Raw genomic sequence first — 22,893 nt, 5'->3', positions numbered from 1 at the left:
ATTATATTTGCAGATATCATAATTATGTGACCGGGATTCTCATGAAAATTTCATAGAAATTGTATTACCACATGTGATACCTGAAATACATTGTACTCCAGCGTTATTGTTATGTGAGCAGTGCAGTTCTCCACTCCCCCAATCAGAATAAGAACAATTAGCTAAATTTTCTTCCACTCCTGTGCATTCAACACGGTGTAGCCAAATATGACCAGTGCCTGAAGATGTTTGGTCGCCTTTAAGAGCTCTCGCGGCATCAAGATAACCAAGTTGACGACATACAACTCTAGCTTCGTTTATGTCCCATCCATTATCACAAATTGTTCCCCATTGTCCATTGTAGAACACTTCAACACGACCTTTCCCACTTGCACTCGATGGTCCTCTTAATCTCAGCGTCACAGGCTTATCTACAAGAGCTGGAAAACATCTGATTGTACAAGATTGGGAAAATGTGGAAATACATCCCGCAATTCTGATTCGTAACCCAAAAACTACTGTAACTAACAATCTTGAACAAAATTAGAAAACCTAGTTGAGAACTAGTCTTGCATTGATGCTAAATGCTTGTGCTTGCATTAATGCTTGTGGCAAAAAAATCATAGACAAATTGTTAAGTACACCTTGCATATATTTCATTCAAAATTTCAAACAGCATTGGATTTGTGAAAGGGAAAGGAAATCCTACGAAATTCAAAACAGTGATAAATCATGAATACGACATTCAATCTCAAAACGATCTTAGGAACCTTGCCTATGATGACAGCTAGTTTTCGATTTGGGATTAATGAGTTGACCAAACAAAAAAATTATAGCTAATTCTCCAACACTAATGAAACGTCGATCTGTCTATTAAAAGTTTTTGACAGTAGTGTCTTCGAATGGATACCTAAGGCTTATTTTATTATCTTTTTCGGTAGCTAACCTGTTGAACTACATTCCACTCCAACATCTTCTTCATGTGAGCAAGCATGGCCTCCCCAGCCACCGTGGGGACAAACTGAGATATTTTGTTCTGCTCCAACACAATTGACACGAGATAACCATATAGGTCCAGAACCCGAATGGACCTGCCAATAATGAAGAGATCTGACTGCATCGGGATATCCAAGTTGACGACAGGCAACCTTAGCATCCTTCATACTCCATTCATCACTACAGATTGTTCCCCATTGGCTATTGTAGAGAACTTCGACACGACCTTTTCCATTTGCACTCAGTGGTCCTTGCAACCTTAATGTTCTTGGTTTGCCTTTACAAAATCAAGAAATGAAGAATATATGAATGTATAGAGTCTATCTGTAAATGCCGGACAGCGGAATATGCATCGGGAAATAGAAATACTACAGAGTTGGACGATATACGGGAAAGCAATCAACGTGTTATTTCGTAACTGAAAACCAGGAATTCCAAATAATTACATGAAAAAAGAATGATTTAAGAAACAAAAGAACTGCTAAATATCTTCGGAAAAAGCGTGAAAATTATGCAGTAGAGATAAAACGTTGGAATAGATGACGAAGAGTCCTGTGATAATATACTGGAACGTGAAAGACTCATAGGTTATTTGGTTAATCCAGCTTACTAAAGGACATTATCTTCTCTTCAGCTTTACCTTCCCTTTTGCATACGACACCAGCGTTTTCTGAACTATCACAATTATGATTTCCCCATCCAAGATGATAACAGCGCTTTATATTTTCTTCATTCCCTGTGCAATCGACGTCGTCTAACCACATATCCGATGTCACAATGCCAGGAGGATTATGTCCTGTGAGTGCACTAACAGCATCTGGATAACCCAGTTGACGACATACAACCCTGGCGTCGTATACATCCCAGGAATCATCACAGATGGTACCCCAGGTTTTGTTGTAGAGTATTTCCACAAGACCAGTACCAGATTCGCTTAAGGGCCCTCTTAGCCTCACCGATATGTTTATTTCTGTGAAAAGTCAAAGGTTGATAACAGATTAGTATTAGAGCTACAGTACACTTAACATCTCACGTCATCCCGTGTAACAACTGTCTCGGGAACAAATCGAAAAAATTGCGGGTTCGTGGGAAAGAGACGTGAAAACGTTTTGCAACTGCAGGTAACCTGTCTCATCAGAGTCTGGAGCGGTATGCATGATCCTACGTATACATTCTTCAAAAAGTCTCCAATTGAAACCTTTAACAGAAAAACTTGCTAATCTGGCAAATTCAAGTAAGTCCTTCATTATACAATTCCCCTTGCATTAATGCACATAGTAGCGATAACAAATGAACCCAACACCCTAGTTTAGATGTTTGAAAAGACAATATATGTATTACGTCATGTATAGCTACATTCATTTAAAAACGTTTATTATTACCTACTGAAGAACATTCTACACCAGCGTCTTCCGAATGCCCGCAATCTGTATTCCCCCATCCGGGATTGGAACAACTTGCAATATCTTGTTCTTCTCCACTACAATTGACTTCATCTAGCCATATAGGTTGTCCATAACCAGAAGGAACCTCACGCCCGGGAAGTGCTCGAACAGCATCTGTATAACCAAGCTGACGACACGCAACCTGAGCATCTTCGATATCCCAGTTATCATCACAGATTGTTCCCCATTGTTCATTGTGATAGACTTCGATGCGACCATTACCAATGCTACTTGATGGCCCTTTTAATCTGATGGTCTTCATTGGGGAGGGATCTGTAAAACAATTTTTTTCGGTTTTTAGTCGAGGGTTTATCAAAACCTGACAAGCAATCAGAAGTTGTATAAAACTGGTGTTAACAATGATCCTCCGACACTCAGCAAACGAGTGCTCAATTTACTTTTCAAAACAGTATTATAAAATGGAACATACATACGTACATATAAACCTTATGGAACAGCAAGTTATTTGAAAAAAGTGCTGATACACAATTTTTGAAATCTTTTAAAAAAACTGTGCATCTAGAGTTTTCATGAATGCCGATGGTGAATGGGATTTTATACAAAGAATACAGTACATGGTTCAGGCCTTGTGATCAACCCCTGTATTGAAAAGCAAGAGTGGAAATACAGCCCATACTTCGTCACACTGCATGCATGTTATCTTGGTGTAAAAATTTTGTATAAAACGCACCACAGATGTATCTATAAATGATACTGAAATGCAGCATAATAGCAAAATCCTTATCAAGCATATTTACCACTTGTACTACATTCCACTCCAGCGTCTTCGGAATGAGAGCAATCATGATCTCCCCATTCCCGATGAGGACAACTTGTTAATTGTTCTTCCTTGCCACTACAAATGACGTTCTCTAACCATATGGGGCCAAAACCGGAAGGAACTTGGGACCCTTGAAGAGCTCTGACTGTACTCTGGTAACCAAGTTGACGACATGCAACCCTAGCATCTTCTATATCCCATTCGTCATCACAGATTGTTCCCCATTGTCCATTATGAAATACTTCAATACGACCTGTTCCATTTGCACTCAATGGGCCTTGTAACCTAATTGATCCATACGTTGATGAATCTTGAAGGAATGACAAGAACATTAAGACGGAGAAGAAACTCTAATCATCGCCTTAAATGGTTCAATTAGAAGTTATAGGATTGAAAAAAAGTAAAGCATATTTCAAGCAGACGAATAATGGCAAATTTGTGAAATAAAATTTATTCTAATCTTCCCTCTACAAATTTTTGCTGCTTTTGGGAGGACATGGTTGTCACAAATTGTTAAACGAGATTCAATGTGTTCATCCAATAATGAACAGATCTGATCAAATATTCTTAGATCTCATACTGAATTCCTCTATATTTTTACCTGTCGTGCTACATTCAACTCCAGCGTCTTCCGAATGGTCGCAATCATGAAATCCCAAAGCATTATAAGAACAATTTGCTATATTTTGTTCTTCCCCAGTACATTCAACATCATCTAACCAAATAGGTCCAGAACCAGGCGAGACCTGGCCTCCTCGAAGACTCCTTACGGCACTTGGATAACCAAGATGACGACATACAACCCTAGCATCATTCATATCCCAAAAATCATCACAGATTGTCCCCCATTCCGAATTGTATAACACTTCAACGCGACCAGTACCATTCACACTCGATGGTCCTTCTAACCTTAGTGATAAAACATTACCTACAAAAAGTTGAGGGAATAGTGTAATTTCTAAATCGTAGTTGGGAGATTAGATTATCAATTAGCTATTACATATCCTTTATACAATAATTATTTATTTACATCGTTCTGTTTTACCTGCTGTTTTACACTCTACTCCAGCATCGTCAGAATGGCTGCAATCGTGATTTCCCCAACCGGGATGAAAACATGTTGTTATATTTTGTTCTTCCCCACTACATTCAAGCTCATCTAACCATATAGGTCCGGAACCAGGAGGAACCTGGCCAAGTGTTCTAAATGCATCCGTATAGCCAAGTTGACGACATACAACCCTAGCATCATTCAAATCCCAACCATTACCACAAATTGTTCCCCATTGTCCGTTGAAGAATACTTCAACACGACCTTTTCCAAGTTCACTCGAAGGACCTTGTAACCTGATTGCCACAGGAGGTATATCTAAACATATGTTATAACAGTAGTTAGTCTGAAGATGAAGTCAAAAACTTAAAATATGTGTTTTCCACATTTAAATCATTTCTCTATAAAAATTATAATCCTCATATTTATCCGCGTTCGTTTTGTTACATTGGAATATACGAGGTTAACAATCTCAGCTACACTTAAGCAACACTTAATTGTTAAGGAAAAGCCCTGAAGTAATCGACAGAGCGAATGAGGAAGTATTTCTCATGACATATATTTTTCATAAAAGCCGTGCAAAATCAAAATTTGCTTCATCTTCTTTGTATAAGGATGTAATATAGATTAGTACGTGATCAATTTTTAGCAGTTCCTCTACCTTCGTTACTGCACTCTACTCCAGCGTCTTTGGAATGTTCGCAACTTTGTTTTCCCCATCCGGGATGCGAACAACTGGTGATATCTTGTTCTTCCCCAGTACACGAAACCTCTTGTAGCCATATACGCCCTGAACCAGAGGGAGCCTGGTCGCCTTGAAGAGGTCTGATGGCATTTCGATAACCAAGTTGTCGACATGCAACCTTTGCATCTTGTATGTCCCATCCAACATCACAAACTGTTCCCCATTCTCCAGCAAAGAATACTTCAACACGACCTGTCCCATTCTTACTCAATGGCCCTTGTAATCTCAGTTGCACAGGGTTATCTACAAGAACTTGAAAGCATATTTAAACATATTGTTAAAAATGGTAGTTATTTCAAATGGTAGTTATTGTATGGTAAAAAAATTGGTATAGTCCTAAGGCCAGTATGCTTGTGGGGCTAATTGGCAATTGGGGAAATCAGAGCCAATCAGAGTCGTGTGATTTCTGAAGTATGAAAAATGTATAGTTAAAGAGTTTTATACAACTGGCCTCTGTAGCATATTGCAACTCTTGTTTTACCTGTTCTGCTACATTCAACTCCAGCGTCTTCGGAATGGGAACAGTCTTCATTTCCTAAACCGTTACTAGGACATTCTGCTATATTTTCTTCTTCGCCAGTACAGGCGACGTTATCTAACCAAATACGCCCAGAACCAGATGGAACCTGGCTCCCATCAAGTTCCACGACTGCGTCTGCATAACCGAGTTGCCGACATGCAACTCTAGCGTCCTGCAAATCCCACCCATCATCACAGATTGTTCCCCATTGTCCGTTGTAGAGCACTTCAACACGACCAGTACCATTCGCACTTAGAGGTCCTTGTAACCGTAGTTGTAATTTCATGTCTGTTAAAACATAAAAAATGATCGTTTAATTTGGTGAAATTGACTAGATTAAAAAAAATACCAAGCGCTGTTCAACATATGAATGGCTAACAAACCTATACAGCACTATTTATCGATCTTTTTTGAGTTTAGAAACAAATTGCCCGCTGCAGTGTGATTTTTCACTTTTGGGAGGAACTGATTCGATTGAACTTTTTCATTGATTGCCGTATTACGTAATATAAATCAAGTTTTTTAAGTGGACAATTTACAATGAAGGTATAATATTATATCAAACACGATCGAGTCTACTCCTTAAGCTTGTCGAATGAACTATCTATTGGGTGCAGTGGCGTAGCTAGAACGATCATTGGGGGGCGTATTCATATATTCGTGATACGCAGGATTAATTTCTTTTCAAATCAATTGTCTTTACAGTCTGTTAACATGAATATCTATATGAATATGCCCCCCCCCCCCAATTAACGATGCTGGCTACAACACCGATTGGAGGCTTATTTACATGATCCCGCTTAGCCGAGATTTAACGAAGCCCGCGAGGTGAATTTAAAGTGTTGGAATGAGAAATAACGTGATTCTGGTGGTAGTGTAGTCATCCCAACAATAGCATGTGTTTGTTTGGTTTCATAAAGACTTTGGGTAACCGGAATCATGTAAACAGGTTCTCAGAAACTGTTTTAGGTAACTGAGGTATAACACAAATGATGAGTTATTTGTGATAAGGAAAATTTTTGGGACACGCTATGTTTTTTTGTAGACTTACCCTCTGTAAAGCATAGCACGCCAGCGTTTTCAGAAGAACTGCAATCACTAATTCCCCATCCCAGATGAGAACAACTTGTTAAATTTGGTTCTGTTCCAGTACACGAGACGTCATCTAACAGTATAGGTCCAGAACCAGTGGGAACCTGGCTGGCTTGTAGAGCCTTAAAGGCACCTGAATAACCGAGTTGGCGACATGCAACATTAGCGTCTTTTATATCCCATTTATCATCGCAGACTGTTCCCCATTGTCCGTTGTAGAATATTTCGATGCGACCATTCCCATTTTTACTCAGAGGTCCTTGCAACCTTAATGCCCCAGGCTTTGTCACATCTTAAAGGAATGACATGATTAAATCCTGCATCGATTCTGATGAATTTGTGATAGTTAATGAGAGTCATTCTAAAGTTGAAAACCTATCCACGACATCATAAAACGAGGTTTATCTAATCTGAATCATTCAATGAAATTTTTCAATTGAATCGATACTGTAGTGTAAATACCAAAAAGTCCTCCAAAAGGGATGGTTGGCTTCATGTTTTTATCAAATCAAATATACCTGCTGTTTTGCATTCCACACCAGCGTCCTCCGCATGCGCGCAATCCTGATTGGCCCAACCTCCATGAGAACAGCTTGATATATTAAATTCTGCCCCAGTACAGCTGACGTCGTCCAACCATATAGGCCCAGAACCAGAAGGAACCTTGTCCTCCGAAAGCGATTTAACAGCATCTGAATAACCAAGTTGACGACAAACAACCCTGGCGTCATTTATATCCCATTCATCATCGCAGATTGTACCCCATTGTCCATTGTAGAAAACTTCAACACGACCTCTACCATTTGCACTCGATGGCCCTTGTAACCTCAATGATCCATCTTTATCTGAAATAGCTTGGAGGTAAATCGGCGAATATTAGTTAACCAATACGACTCATATCAATATAACAGCCGATTTTATAAATGAGGAGGTATATAGTATAAAACTAGTCTTGTCCCTAACTACAAATGAGTTGAACAATTTTTAGGTGCCAAAACTTTTTCCGAATAATGAATGATATTGTTATCTTATGTTACTATACGTGACGAAGCACTATATAAGTTTATAGCGATCTACACCTTTTGTAATGCATTCAACACCAGCGTCTTCAGAATGGCTGCAATCGTGAATTCCCCATCCTTGATGAGAACAACTTGTTAAATTTCTTTCTATTCCAGTACACGAGACTTCATCCAACAGTATTGGTCCAGAACCAGATGGAACTCGGCCGCCCTGAAGAGCTTTAAGAGCATCTGAATAGCCAAGCTGGCGACATGCGACTCTAGCATCTTCAATATCCCATCTATCATCACAGATTGTGCCCCACTGGCCATTGTAGAATACTTCAACACGACCATTTCCGTATGCACTCGAAGGTCCTCGTAACCTAAGTAATCCATCCTTTGGACGAACTTAAAGGAACAAGACGAATGTTAAATTTATTAATCAATCATTTACCCCTATGCTGGTTATAATTTGCTTTGATTTCTAGTTGCAAAGTCTTTCAAGTTTTAATGTCGTTTTTATTAAAATTTTGGCCATTTAACACGCTGAATGCCAAACAAAACGTTGGTAGAAAAAACTGCAGAATTGACATAAACCTAAGCCAGCAAAACACTACGCAACTTTCAGGATACTTTTTCCACAGTGACATAAGAGGAGAAGAACATTAGATAAATATTTACGTATCGACGAAGATTTACGCATTTGCCGATCAGAAAGTTTAGAAATCTAACTTCTGTAGATAGTGTTCACTACGATTTTGCAGTAATAGTACTAACCTGTTGTACTACATTCTACTCCAGCGTCTTCAGAGTGTGAGCAACCAGTATTACCCCATCTAGCATAGGAACAGCTTGTTAGATTTTGTTCTCTACCTGTACAATTGACGTGAGCTAACCAAACCGGTTCAAAAGATCCTGGAGGAACCAGGCCCGCACCAAGAGATCTCACTGCATCTGGATAACCAAGTTGACGACATATAACTTTGGCATCTTTGATATCCCATCCATCATCACAAATTGTCCCCCATAGTCCGCTATGAAAGACTTCAACACGACCTGTTCCATTTGCACTTAATGGGCCTTGTAACCTAATTGATCCATACGTTGATGAATCTTGAAAGAATGACAAGAACATTAAAGACAGAAATTAAGGAACTCTAATCATCTTCTTAAAGGTTTCAATTGGAAGTTATGAGATTGAGAAAAAGTAAAAATATTTTAAACAGCTTCACCTTCTCTAAGGCATTCAACACCAGCGTCTTCGAAATGACTGCAATCATGCACTCGCCATCCTGGATGAGAACAATTTGCTAAACTTTGCTCCGTTCCATCACACGAAACTTCGTCTAAAAATATGGGTCCAGAACCATATGGAACCTGACCACCTTGGAGATATCTTAAAGCACCTGAATATCCAAGTTGGCGACATACCACCTTGGAGTCATTCATATCCCATCTATCATCGCAGATTGTTCCCCATTGTCCATTGTAGAATACCTCCACACGGCCTTTTCCATATGCATTATCAGGACCTTGTAATCTCAGCGTCGCAGGCTTAGTAACAACTTGAAGGAATAAGATGATTTGATTAATTTTATTTTTCAATCATCATTGAAAAGTTTAGCAATCAATAGCTTATGTACATTTTACACAAATGATACAAAAAAAGTGGTGAAATACTAGAAGAAGCTGAAGCAACCAAACATAAAACGGTTGTTTGAAATAAAGAAGCAACTGTTGGAATCTCATTCTCACAAATATGTTATTGAATATATGAGATTTTCGGTGGGCGAAATTACCTGTTGCTCTACATTCTACCCCGGCATCTTTAGAGTGTAAGCAGTCATTGTTTCCCCACCCATTGTGAGGACAACTTCTTATATCCTGTTCTTGGCCAGTGCAACGGACTTTAGATAACATAACAGGTCCAGTCCCAGGAGGAACCTCCCCCCCAGGAATAGATCTGACTGCAGTCGCATACCCAAGTTGACGGCATGCAACAATGGCATCTGTTATATCCCATTCATTATCACAGATTGTTCCCCATTGTCCTCTGTAGAACACTTCAACGCGACCTGTTCCATTAGCACTCAATGGCCCTTGTAATCTCAGTGCTAGCGATTGGTTCCAGGTACCTGAGATGGAACACACATATATATATATAAAGTACCGGGGTTTTATGGTTTCATGTTGAATGTTTACCAGAAACAATCCTCGTAACGCAATTTGGAAATTTGCAGCTATTTAACTGCAATATAAATCATGAAAAATATTATCAATATAAATAAAAATATTATCCCTTTCATCACTGCCCGCAAAATTATTTTTTTAAAAAGTTTCATCTCTTGCTTCACCTGTACTCCTACATATTACTCCGGCGTCTTCAGAATGTGAGCAATCATGATTTCCATAACCGTTATGGTCACACATTGCTATGTTTCGTTCTTCTCCAATACAGGCGACTTCATCCAACCAAATACGCCCAGAACCAGATGGAACCAAACCCCCTGGGAGTTCTCTCACGGCATCTGAAAAACCAAGTTGACGACACACAACCCTAGCATCGTCCAATCCCCAGCGATCATCACAGATCGTTCCCCACTGTCCGTCATAAAACACTTCAACACGACCAATACCAGTAGCATTTAGTGGCCCCTGCAACCTGATTGACAGTTTCGAGTCTGCAACCAAAAACAAATTCAAAATTAGCAAATTTGTTTACATTTTCAATAATTCAATCAGAATGCGTAAATATGAGCGCATTCTTGGTTAACGAAAGAAGAAATTAGATTTCATTTGCAACATTTCAAGACTTGTCTGAGAAAAAAGGAAAGGCAGAAAATTAGTTCTTAAGTTCCGGTCACTGAAACGATTTGCTGGAATGTGGAAGCTAAGTTAAGGAGAACAACTTTTTTATCAGAAAATTGTTAACAACTTATTGGCTGTTCATGAAAAACAACTCCCATTAATGCTGATCTAAAATAATTTCAGGAAACCTCCGCAAAAAAAACCTCTCATTCGAACGTTTTTCCTGAACAAAAATTTACGCGAATAAAGGCTTATAAAGTCGAAATTTACCGAAACAAAAGGGGACAAAAAAAGGAATTCTTTTTGGTTGCTTCAATTACCTGTTGTACTACATTCTACTCCGGCGTCTTCAGAATGCGAGCAGGTATTATCTCCCCAAGCATTGTGAGAACAACTTGTTAGATTTGGTTCTCGGCCAAAACAACGGACGTAACTTAACCAAATAACTCCAGAAGATCCAGACGGTACGTCGTCTCCAGTAAGAGACCTAATTGCATCCGGGTACCCAAGTTGACGACATGCAACCCTAGCATCGCTTAAATCCCAACCACGTTCACAAATTGTCCCCCATAGTCCTTTGTGGAATATTTCAACACGGCCTGTTCCATTTGCACTCAATGGCCCTCGTAACCTCAGTGTTTGCGATTGATTACCAGTAACTTCAAAATCTGTAATAATAAAGATATGTTATGTATTTATGTTGTTGCCATAAAATGAAGTTGAAGGAGCTAGGGTATTAATTCTCTATAATACAGATTTCAACTTTAAAACATATCACTACGTAAAAATGTTTTGAAATGTTTCTTTCTTCAGAGAATGAAAATAAGCTATAGAGTATCTGTTCACGCGAAACATAGGGAATTATAAAGTAGCCTAACCACATAGGCAACAATTTAGGCAAGGGATTTTATGAAAGGATACATTCACTTTGGGATTAGTACTTAAATATAAGAATACACACAGACTTTCACATCCACAGTAAAACGTATTTTCAAAGGTTTAAACGGCAAGATTTAAAGCGAAAGGCATGCATAATGCAAGGTATATGTTAAAAATAATTAAGTAAAGAAGTACATTCATGATATTGCAATTTGGCAGAATAGGGCTGTCCCCGAATGCGAAGGGCAGCGAGGTAGCTTTCCCATAGTTTTGACACCTCGGCCCAACCAAAATGGTTACACCTAGTTAGACATTCTTGCCCGCCAGAACAGCCAACGTAAGTTGACCAAACAATTGCAGAAGAGCCACAAGGTACATCGCTTCGAGTCATAAGCTGTGTGGAAAAAAACGTGTGTTAGTATGCGAAGGCGATACCTGATGTTTTACATACTACTCCAGCATCTTCCGAATGCCCGCAATTTTGATTACCCCATCCTGCGTGAGTACACTTTGATATATTTAGTTCTTTTCCAAAACAACCGACGTCGTCTAACCATATAGGTCCAGTACCGGAAGGAACCGCATTCCCAGAAAGCGATCTAACAGCATCTGAATAACCAAGTTGACGACAAACAACCCTGGCATCATTTATATCCCATTCATCATCGCAGATTGTTCCCCATTCTCCACGGTAAAATACCTCAACACGACCTCTTCCAATTGTACTCAATGGCCCTTGTAACCGCAATGTCCCAACTTTATCTGAAAGAGCTTAAAAGAATATCCCGAGCTTAAGTTCACCAACACGATTCATGACAGAGTCACAAAATAGCGAATTGGTCATGAACGGTAAAATTACAGCTAGAGTTGATTAGCTAGAATTACAGTATGGAGAAAGCAATGTTTTATTTCCCACATAAGAATCTAGTTAAAACTGAAGAAGTCAGTGTAACAAAAAAAAGGGTTGAAAATTAAATGGAATTGCAAAATAAAATCGTGAAATATCGGGCATTTACTCGCTGGAACTAAGATCTTGTGTCCCTTATGTAAACTGTTTCACACCGTGTTATTCACGGGTTCTGGACATGGAATTACTAACAAACGAATTCTCTTTGATAAGCTCTCTCAACGTCACATCAATCAACTCACTTGCAAACCGTTCAAATCCTTGTAACTGGTTAACAAGAATGAACGTTGTCAAAGGGTCAACATTTTCTAACGTTTTAAAAAAAATAAATAAATCACTATCACGCGGATAACCTTATCCATCTTTGGAACCGGCTCCAGGACAACAAGGTAAGGTAGATTATAGTGCCTTTAATTTTCTTCAAATAAAAAGCCCGCGTAATGTTTGACAAATTCAGTTGCATATATTTTCTTCCATTTGCTGAAAATCATGGTCTAACAAACAAAAAAAGCATCCCCAATATACAACATTGCTACTTTACCTTCTGTTGTGCATTTAACACCAGCGTCTTCGTTATGTTGACACTGCTGATTTCCCCACCCATTATGAGAACAACTTCCTATATTTCCTTCCTCTCCGGTACAAGCGACATAAGATAACCATATTCGCCCGGTACCAGATGGAGCATTGCTTTGAAGAGCATTAACGGCGCCCGGATAGCCAAGTTGTCGACATACAACCCTGGCATCGCTGAAATCCCAACCTTTATCACAAATTGTTCCCCATTCTCCATTGTACAGTACTTCAACACGACCTGTTCCATTTCCACTCAATGGTCCCTGTAACCTTAGTGTCACAGGCTTATCTGCAAGAACTGAAAAGCATTTGCGGATATATCAGGTCAGCGATGGTATAGTTATAAACGAAGTTGATACCAAGTAAAAATTCTGTGAGCCTGTAAGATATACTGCAGCTGAGTAGCTATGAGCCAAGCTATTAAAATTTCATACACGAAAAATTGCAAATCAGTCTACAGGTAAAGTGAACAGTTCGGTAGACCGTTATGAAAGTTTTCAGAAATTCAAGTCATACATATCATTGCATATTCAAATGTGAAACGTGCCATTAACTTTTTTTATTATGGTAATTATGGTAAGCAAGGGGACTCCCAGTAGTAAACAAGATTTTTATCATGCCGTGGCCAAATCTATTGTGACTGCATGTTTGACCAGAATTTTGGTTAAATAAAACATGATCTCCCTTTGTAACTTTTTGCGTCAAACACCGCTTTAATTATACTGAAGGACATCTGGCTTTCAAAAATTCCTTGCAATAGGTAAAATATGCTATTATACCCCTATTTAGATTAATGGAACTTTGATTGACGTGCAGAGAAATATTTACTTAGAATTATTAGCATACTGGAGTTTTATTAGAGCAATTTTTTTCGGGTGCTTTACCTGTTGTACTACATTCTACTCCAGCGTCTTCAGAATGCGAGCAGGCATTATTTCCCCAACCATTGTGAGAACAACTTGTTAGAATTTGTTCCCGGCCGGAACAACGAACGTAACTTAACCAAATAACTCCAGAAGATGCAGAAGGTACGTCTTCTCCAGTAAGAGGCCTAAATGTATCCGGGTACCCAAGTTGACGGCATGCAACCCTAGCATCATTTATACCCCAACCATCATCACAAATTGTCCCCCATAGTCCTTTGTGGAATATTTCAACACGGCCAGTTCCATTTGCACTCGATGGTCCTCGTAACCTCAGAGTTTTCGATAGATTACCAGTAACTTCAAAATCTGTAATATTAAAGCCAGAAATTGAAGTTGAAGGAGCTAGGGTATCAATATTTTGTAATAAAGATTCCAAGATTGAATCGTTTCACTCATGATATCGCAATTAAGCAGAAAAGGGCTGTCCTCCTCAGGGAAGGGCAGCGGGGCAGCTTCCCTATGGTTCCGGGCGCCTCTTGAAGGGCCAAAAGGTACGTCACTTCGAGTGATGAACTGTGTGAAAGAAACGCACTGCGCGTCATGTCATGTTAACAGACTCTAAAGAATCGATTTGAAAAGAATCAATCCTGCGTAACATATGGACACCCAATTATCGTTCTTACTACGCAAATTTGAACGCGTGTAACTTATTTGACTACGATAGATACCTTTTGTTTCACATTCTACCCCAGCATCTTCCGAATGCCCGCAATTTTGATTACCCCATCCTGCGTGAGAGCAGCTCGATATATTTAGTTCTTTTCCAATACAACCAACGTCGTCTAACCATATAGGTCCAGTACCGGAAAGAACCGCATTCCCAGAAAGCGATCTAACAGCATCTGAATATCCAAGTTGACGACAAACAACTCTGGCGTCATTTCTATCCCATTCATCATCGCAGATTGTTCCCCATTCTCCACGGTAAAATACCTCAACACGACCTTTTCCAATTGTACTCAATGGCCCTTGTAACCTCAATGTCCCAACTTTATCTGAAAGAGCTTAAAAGAATATCCCGAGCTTAAGTTCACCAACACGATTCATGACAAAGTCACAAATAGCGAATTTCTCATGAACGGTAAAATTACAGCGGTGTGGGAAGTGGAGAAAACAACGCCTTATTATTTCTTTCATAAGAATCCAGTAAAATTTAGAGAGAGGTTTAACGTGCGAAAAAGAGATTAAATGGAAATTGTAAAATAGAAATCGTTAATGTAGTGTATTCATTTACTAGAACTAAGAGTCGGGTGTTAGATTTTGTGTCCCCAAGGTAAACTTTTGCACAACGTTTTATTTACGGATTCCGGACATGTAATTACTAACAAAAGCATTCCCTCTCAAGCCTCACCTCACCCCAAGGCCTGTCAACCTCAGGTCAATCATCTCGATTGCAAATCGATATCCTTTAAATCCTTATGACCGGTTTACAAAAATGAGCGTACCTGTAAACACTTAAAGTCGATCCCTGTACTATATCTAAATATCTAGAAGAAGAGCTATAATTTTACTTCTATGATTTGTTATACGTTATCACACCTCTATAAATACCTTCGTATCTGGAGCTTTACCTGTTGTTAAGCACTGCACACCAGCGTCTTCAGAATGGCTGCAATCGTGAATTCTCCATCCCTGATGAGAACAATTTGTTAAATTTCTTTCTATTCCAGTACACGAGACTCCATCTAACAAAATAGGTCCAGAACCAGATGGAACTCGGTCACCATGAAGAGCTTCACGGGCATCTGGATAGCCAAGTTCACGACATGCCACCCTTGCGTCCTCCAAACCCCATTCATCGTCACAGATTGTCCCCCATTCTCCGTCGTGAAATACTTCAACACGACCAGTACCATTCGCACTCAAAGGACCTTGTAACCTGAGTGAACCAGGCTTGGGAAGAACTTAAGAGAATGAGATGGAAAATTTAATGTTCACTAACGATCAACTATAAAAAAACTGTAAGAAACCTCATGCCATGCATGAGAAGATAGGTATGTCTGAAAGAGGAAAGGAAAAGGTAAAACAAGAAATTTTTGAACCCATTTAAAAGACTACAATTTAAGTGCAATATAATATTTACGAAAGATAATTCAACTCGGCTTTAAAATTTTCTTTTGAGCATGCTTTCAAAGTTCTCAACAGTCTACACATATAAATGCGTCTAATTGCATCTAGCCGTAGCTTTACCTGTCGTATTACAAACTACACCAGCGTCCTCTGAATGTTTGCAATCCTGATTACCCCATCCACGGTGAGAACAACTTGTTATAACTCGTTCTTCTCCCGTACATATGACGTCGTCTAACCAAATGGGTCCAGAACCAGCAGGAATCTGCCCCCCTTGAAGAGGTCTGACTGCGTCAGAATAACCAAGTTGACGACATGCAACTCTGGCGTCATTTATATCCCACTCGTCGTCACAGATCGTCCCCCATTGTCCATCGTGGAGCACTTCAACGCGCCCTTTTCCATTTGCACTCGATGGCCCTTGCAATCTTATTGCTCCAGGCTTACCGGCAACAACTTTTAAGAAAACGAAAAGCAGTAGCAATTATTATCGACCATACAGTTAGCTATCTGATTTTAGTCGGCAGTTTTTTACCTGCAGAACTGCATTCTACTCCGGCGTCTTCGTTGTGCTCGCAATCGCTATTTCCCCATCCATCATGCATGCATCTTCCTATGTTCTGTTCTTTCCCACTACAAACGACGTCATCTAACCATATCGGTCCAGAACCTGAAGGAACCTGGTCACCTTTAAGTGCTCTAACAGCAAGGGGATAGCCAAGTTGACGACATACAACTCTAGCATCTCTGATATTCCATCCATCATCGCAGATTGTCCCCCATTCACCATTGTGATATACTTCGACACGACCAGTACCGTTTCTACTTAATGGACCCTGTAGCCTGACCGTTACCCTCAAATCTGGAAGACATATGACGACGATATGTGTTGGTAGGGTTGTTGAGGATTGTTAGTGACGAAGAATTTTTTTTAATAACAAAGGACTATCCTCTACCGAAACAGGCTTTAATAACAGTCGGAAGTTTTATGTCCAAGAGACACACATTAAGCCCTCCCCCCCCTGCCCCGTTAAGCTGTCATACTTTGTTTTACATATCTATTCGTGTCTTTCGAAAGCACGAACGCTGGGATAATGCACGGAAATAATTTGGTGCAAAAAATGCAGTTTTCTAATTCAGGAACTTGCACTAGATTTTTGCTTTCATTTTTTGAAAAATTTATTACCAAGTGATGATAACTCATTGAAAGGAGGTGTTTGTTGAAATAACAAGTCATGCTGACAGGCTGTAATCTTGTAGAAATACTTTCTCAAATACACGATACTTAACACTCGCAGATGTTTGTTTTGAACAAGATAAACATTTGAAAGTCCGAGGTTCTGTTTTTAAATTTGCTAATTTTGCTTGTGTGTCTAGTATCTTGTGTGTCTTGTATTCCCAAACTTCCTTTTTGGAATCAAATACAGCATCCGGAATAGAAGCACCAGCCATAAAATATTCTCGCCTGTGAGTAAGCGGAAATGAAATAGGGTGTATGAAATGTTAATATTATGAACTGACGAAATGTTCGCTGTTGTATGACTTATGACATGTTTTTGGGTCACGTCGTGATATGTTTATTTCTGTAACATTTGAATCCAGCTATACAAATTACAAACGAATTCAACTGAAATATGAAATGTAAAAATGAATCCATAAATTTTATATAAAGATCTTATAAGGACTCACTCTCTGTACTATTGCTACAAAAATGATAGGCCGTCGTAGGCGTACTTCATCATGAATGAACAATGCGACCCTGATGGGATGGGATTATCCATGCCGTCTCACGATTCGCTCATTGTTTATCCAACATGCATGGGTGGTAATTAATATTACGAACGGGGTTTTCCTCCTGGGCGTATGCAGATGTACGACGTTACTGATTACTACAACATGACAGGTTCTGATATTGTTCCAATTTGGTGTAATCATTCGCTGAGATATCGTTTAGATGTACTGTATTCAATTATTTTAGATTAACATACAATAAACAATCGAGGTAAGGTTCATCCCATCCCGAATACTACAGATAAAATCATTAATCAATAATCATTCACTTCTTATTGCATGATACATTTGATAAACAATAACCTAAGCGGGCGTTTATAACAACGTTTAATTTGTTGTAAAGTTTTAACGAAGTCTAAACGTATAAAATTAAATACCTCGTCAAATTTTTTTTTGAAAATTCCATTTACTCTATTTGGTAAATTTTCTCAAAGTTTATGTATTTCACACAATTAAATTTGTCACAGAACGAACTTGTTATTTGTTCATAACTAATGCTGTTTTCTAAAAGCCTGAAAGGTATATTCTGATTTGGTCGACATGCATTCATTAGTAATTAACCGTAATTTTATGTAGCTACTTTATAACTCAATTATGAATTATCTGTGTATACCTGCGGGGACGTGTAGTGATTACTGGCTGTTAATGCGGGTAGGGTCGCAGCTCCTCGCAAGAATAATTTTCATTGGCTGAACTTTACAATACGTTTCTGTTTCAACCAATAGCATAGCTTCATTCTTTTGAAAGCATAGAAAAGCATTATCCAATTGGACGAAAGCTTCCGAGAGCTGCGACATGTCCCGTTAATGCGGCGTTTCTAATATCACTTAATTCCGAGAATTCAGCTTATATCTCGTGAAAATCAATTAGCCCTATTATAAATCATATCAACTTTCCTTGCACTCTTCCATCTTCACTTGCACAGATCTTGTTTAATTAAACACTCGATGCACTTGCACTAATCTAGTTATCATTAATTTGTTTTTGAATATGAAATGTAACCGACATAGCACGCTTTTTTTGATATTTAATTAAAAAGTCCTGAAGAGGCTGTATTGTAATGTATACAACTAAAGGTGAACGTAACGTATCTGTTCTCGAGTTAAACGCTTTGTGTAGGCGTATATGGTGTATAACTATACCCAGCAGCTGGGTATCAGAGCATAGTGAGCATACATGAATTCTGGGCAGCCAAAAGGGAGAGGCCACCTGGTGTATGTAGCACTTGATCATGTTACCAATCGGTGCCAAGTTCGTGTCAAGGTTGCATGTGTATTCCAGATAAAAAGAACTTCAAATCTGCTCTTCTAGCATGATATAAAATGCAGAGCTTTGTAAAGATTCTAAATAAAGGCTATGTGCACACGAGCGTCGTTTTCTAGCGTTTTCAAAATCGTTTTTGTCTATTTTACTGTCTAAGACGGTACAAGCAGAAATTTTGCGTAGTTCTTGTGAGAAGGGAATTCGATACCACACAACGCAACTCGCAAGTTACCCTTGTGGTCGTTAGTTCAACTAGGCTATATAGCCTAGAGTTGATCAATGCGTCAGACTTTGCTGTGTGAGTGAACTATCTGGACAATTACCAGGCTAAAGTAAATGCATTTAACCAGCGACAGCCGCTACTTCTTACGCGACGCATTGCTGCAAAACATCTCTGCATAAATATTCCTGTAATTTGCATCCATTTAATATATGTTTAGCATTTTTCTTATAATTTGGGACTAAACTTAGTCGGGTCATGTATACAACCGAATGTTTAGAATGTTCGGAAACTTTGTTTTCATTTTAATGAAATAAGTTATGCAACGAAAACAAAGGACAGTTTGTTTGGCTGGTCGATATGCTCAGTATTTTTTAAGATTTGAATCAAAGACTTCCGGGAATCTCTTCCCAAGTTCCCGTTTAGGACCTTTTGGTTGTTTTCAGGAATCTACTGATCAAACGGGACAATCCGAGACGGGATATGTGAAACACTTGTTTGCGTGTGAGATCTGAACCGGAATTAATCGCTTTTACCGAAAGGATTTGGTTCGGTCGGATGAATAATCCATTCTAGAAGCGATATTCGTGATTTTTTTGGAGGGATGCAAGTAGCCACGTACGTGATAAGTAAGCACTGCTCTTGATTAATCTCTCGTTGGTGACATATAGCATAGTTATTTAGCTACGTTATTTCTAGTTATTAAACACTCTCCTGTACGCGAACGATTTTAAGAGTCTAAAGAACCACGTAATCACGGAATACAAGCGACTGATCTTCAAACGCTTCTCACTGGAGTAACTGGCTTTGTCTTTAACGACACGATCGACACAACGTTTTCTATCAATTATTTACATTACCGCGTAGCTACCTCATTTAGCAACGAATATTTAGACTGGGTAAATATTAACGATACACTTATTGTGTTTAAATCCATATCTTGAGTTCTCCAGGAACTTTGGCCAATTTCATTAACTTCCCAGGAAAGAAATTTGCGTCAAACTTACCTTGACACTGGCATGTGACAAGAATTAGCCCAGCCAACACGCAATTTATGAAAATATTGCTAGACATCTTGCTGCAGTAGATCCAACTGTTAGTCCATACAGCAACCCCAGAAATTAAGTATACAAAAATAACGGCACTTCAAACGGCGGTTTCGTCTACGTTTACAATGCGAAGCCCGAATATCAAGTCGAGAAATTATGCAGGAGCCAAGTAACTAGACAATTTGCCTAAACTTGGTAAAATATAAAGGCCATACGGGTGTACTGATGGACATTTGATCTCTTAACCCCTTTTCAGTCAATGCATTTCCGCAGTGCGAATTTGAAACCTTATATGAGAGCGAGCCATCAGATAATTCAGATGGTGCACAGGCTATACTTGAAATTGTAATACGATTGTATTTCAGGCTATGCACAGGCTAAATATTTAATGAATTTACGAAATTTTACGAAAAAATACCATGTAACATAGTACATGTTTGAGTGCGCGTCAGTTATAGCGGGCTACTTGTGGTTTGATAAACAATGGCTCATTGCTATTCTTATCCTAAAAATTGATCTCAGACTTTCAGTAGACTATCCCGTGGCTTCACTGGCTTGTTTATTTCCTTGTCTTTGGAAGCGCTGCTTTCGTATTAAAGCGGTTCTTCCCATCCCAGCTCGAGTTACATCTCGAAGCCTCGCGAGTTCTTGCCGCCGGCTTCCACGCGCCTCCACGCGCTACAGATCGCGGTTGCATTCAAAGGGTTCTGAGATTGTTGTATCTCGAGAGTATACGCGAGTTCTTCCAGCTGTTGCCAGGTGAAGGCTCTGAACTGACGTCTGACAAAGATGATTTTTTGTTGATACGATAGTAGCATGGCTGCTGTTTCTGCTTTTATGAGTATGACCCATATATCTTCAGAAAATCGTATTGCATGTGCATTACAGGGCTGCAAGCCCGACATTGAAAGCCTGCGGTTATCAATTGTCATATAAACACAGTGAAGAAGAAAAAAACAACACTTCAATTAAAAAACGTTTAATTATCACTTCGCTAACAGTGTTGTATATCAGTTATTGTTTAGATACAGAGATATATAATCTTATAACTCCTTATGTGTATATAGAAAAGTGTATTGACTGCCAATTAATAGTGCGCAAGAATTGACGTCTCACGACTATGAGATGCAACTTACTGTTGTATATGGGCAGTGGGGGGGGGGAGATTCAGTAATCCAGAAAACATATATATCGTCTATTTTTATATCATATTCAGCCATTGCTACCAGCAACTTTGTGTATCGTGAAAGTTGTTTCAGGGCAGTTGTCTCACCCCGGATTAGAAAAATATCAAGCGGTATCAAGATGACTAAACTATGAAATGCATTAATTGTGTATACACGAGTAACACGGCCCACGTACCATTGGCAGATATATACAAACTTAGAAATGATTTAGTCAATTAAGAATTCTTTCATCAGCTTACGGATACAGGTCGTTTAAATTAGCTTTTCTCGCGATGACGAATACGCTGCCATTTTTTTTTTCGAAATCGTAAGGATAAGACCTCATCACTGCGGCTGTCTTTAATTTTAGATCTCATTATATGGTCTATTGCCTCTAAAAAATGTTTTTTATATTGTTATTATCGTTTAAACTCGTTTAAGAAAATTGAAAGTACCCCAAAAATTGCGGATATTCGTCGCGTGAGAATTCGAAAGGCTAATTGCACATAATTAATTCTGCGTAGGAAGTTGCTTAACCCATACAATTAACAGGCGAATGTTACAAATTTTGAAAAACACGAATTGTCCTCCTAAATTGAAATTAGACTTAGATTTAATACCTACAAGGAACGAAGTCATTCGAATTACTTAAATAAAATATTATCCAATTCAAGATACGCACATTTTAATCTTGTAATCTCGTCAGCGCTGTCAATTAATGATTCGTGGTGTTGTCCTATTTCTGGCAATTTCCCGGTCCAAGGATTGTGGTGCTAGACGGAAATAAGAGCGATAGTTATTCGGGCCAAAGCTTCACACAACCGGTTATAATCTGCATGCAAATATATTTTTTGTTCTGTACTGCAGATGTAACATTCCCTTGACAATATTCCCCAGTTACAATTGCATTTTTCTTGCAACTTGCAATGCAATTCTTCTTTCGATAGATGTAAATTTGGCAACTACCAAACTTTTTAAACTCCATGTCTTTATTACACTCAATGGCGTTTCTTACAATAACATTTTACATTTTTTTAATTTTTTTAACTACATAAAGGGAAAATGACCTCGTTCTTGAAATACCTAATTGATTTTGTAATTCGTGCAATATTTCGTACAAATTCTGAAGAGGACAACATATAATTAATGTCCAGGGGCGCCGGAATATCGATAATAACGGGGGCAGATATTCATATATTCGTGTTCGCAGATCGTAAAAACAATCGATTTCAAAAGGAGTTAATAATGCAGAACACGAATATATGAATATCTGCCCCCGTTATTATCGATATTCCGGCGCCCCTGTTATAATATCGCAGAGCAGCCGTGTATCCAGTGTCGTGTATTTAAGTTCAAAATGTTCAGATAAAAGATAACCGTTTTTACAAATGACCCTGGAAAGATGTTGGAATACAAAAGCCGATTTTCTGTTGCTTCACCTCTTTCTTTACATTGTTAACCAACGTCTTCAAAATGGGAACAATCGTGTGCTCCTAAACCATCAGTATGTTAACAAATTCCCATAATTACAATTAAGATGGTCTTCTCAAATTTAACTGGCAAATGGACAGTAAAAGTGAAAAAGACTTTTCGATTGTTTTACCTGTTGTACTACATTCTACCCC

General features: G+C 38.8%; 1 protein-coding gene across 6 annotated transcripts in view; it reads right to left on the bottom strand.

Moving 5' to 3' along the window:
• Positions 1-22,893, bottom strand: part of LOC114522963 — a 72,042-nt gene that overhangs the window by 2,587 nt on the left and 46,562 nt on the right. For 4 of the 6 annotated variants that reach the window (XM_028543749.1, XM_028543754.1, XM_028543753.1 and 1 more), the window contains 20 exons: positions 13,668-14,015; positions 12,749-13,081; positions 11,736-12,071; positions 10,742-11,089; positions 9,968-10,294; positions 9,413-9,748; positions 8,846-9,178; positions 8,391-8,726; positions 7,689-8,021; positions 7,128-7,463; positions 6,569-6,901; positions 5,479-5,805; positions 4,914-5,249; positions 4,247-4,570; positions 3,803-4,129; positions 3,179-3,511; positions 2,358-2,693; positions 1,616-1,945; positions 926-1,252; positions 81-419 (listed from right to left, as the gene is read on the bottom strand). In XM_028543749.1, the coding sequence (XP_028399550.1) occupies positions 81-419; positions 926-1,252; positions 1,616-1,945; positions 2,358-2,693; positions 3,179-3,511; positions 3,803-4,129; positions 4,247-4,570; positions 4,914-5,249; positions 5,479-5,805; positions 6,569-6,901; positions 7,128-7,463; positions 7,689-8,021; positions 8,391-8,726; positions 8,846-9,178; positions 9,413-9,748; positions 9,968-10,294; positions 10,742-11,089; positions 11,736-12,071; positions 12,749-13,081; positions 13,668-14,015 (6,678 nt within the window). The remainder of the gene's footprint in view (positions 1-80; positions 420-925; positions 1,253-1,615; positions 1,946-2,357; positions 2,694-3,178; positions 3,512-3,802; positions 4,130-4,246; positions 4,571-4,913; positions 5,250-5,478; positions 5,806-6,568; positions 6,902-7,127; positions 7,464-7,688; positions 8,022-8,390; positions 8,727-8,845; positions 9,179-9,412; positions 9,749-9,967; positions 10,295-10,741; positions 11,090-11,735; positions 12,072-12,748; positions 13,082-13,667; positions 14,016-22,893) is intronic. The other 2 variants (XM_028543750.1, XM_028543751.1) reach the window with 2 other exon arrangements.

Source organism: Dendronephthya gigantea, unplaced genomic scaffold (genome assembly GCF_004324835.1).
Source record: "Dendronephthya gigantea isolate DGI-Jeju-01 unplaced genomic scaffold, DenGig_1.0 000024F, whole genome shotgun sequence".
Taxonomy (NCBI): Eukaryota; Metazoa; Cnidaria; class Anthozoa; order Malacalcyonacea; family Nephtheidae; genus Dendronephthya; species Dendronephthya gigantea.
This window is presented reverse-complemented; position numbering and strand designations above follow the sequence as displayed.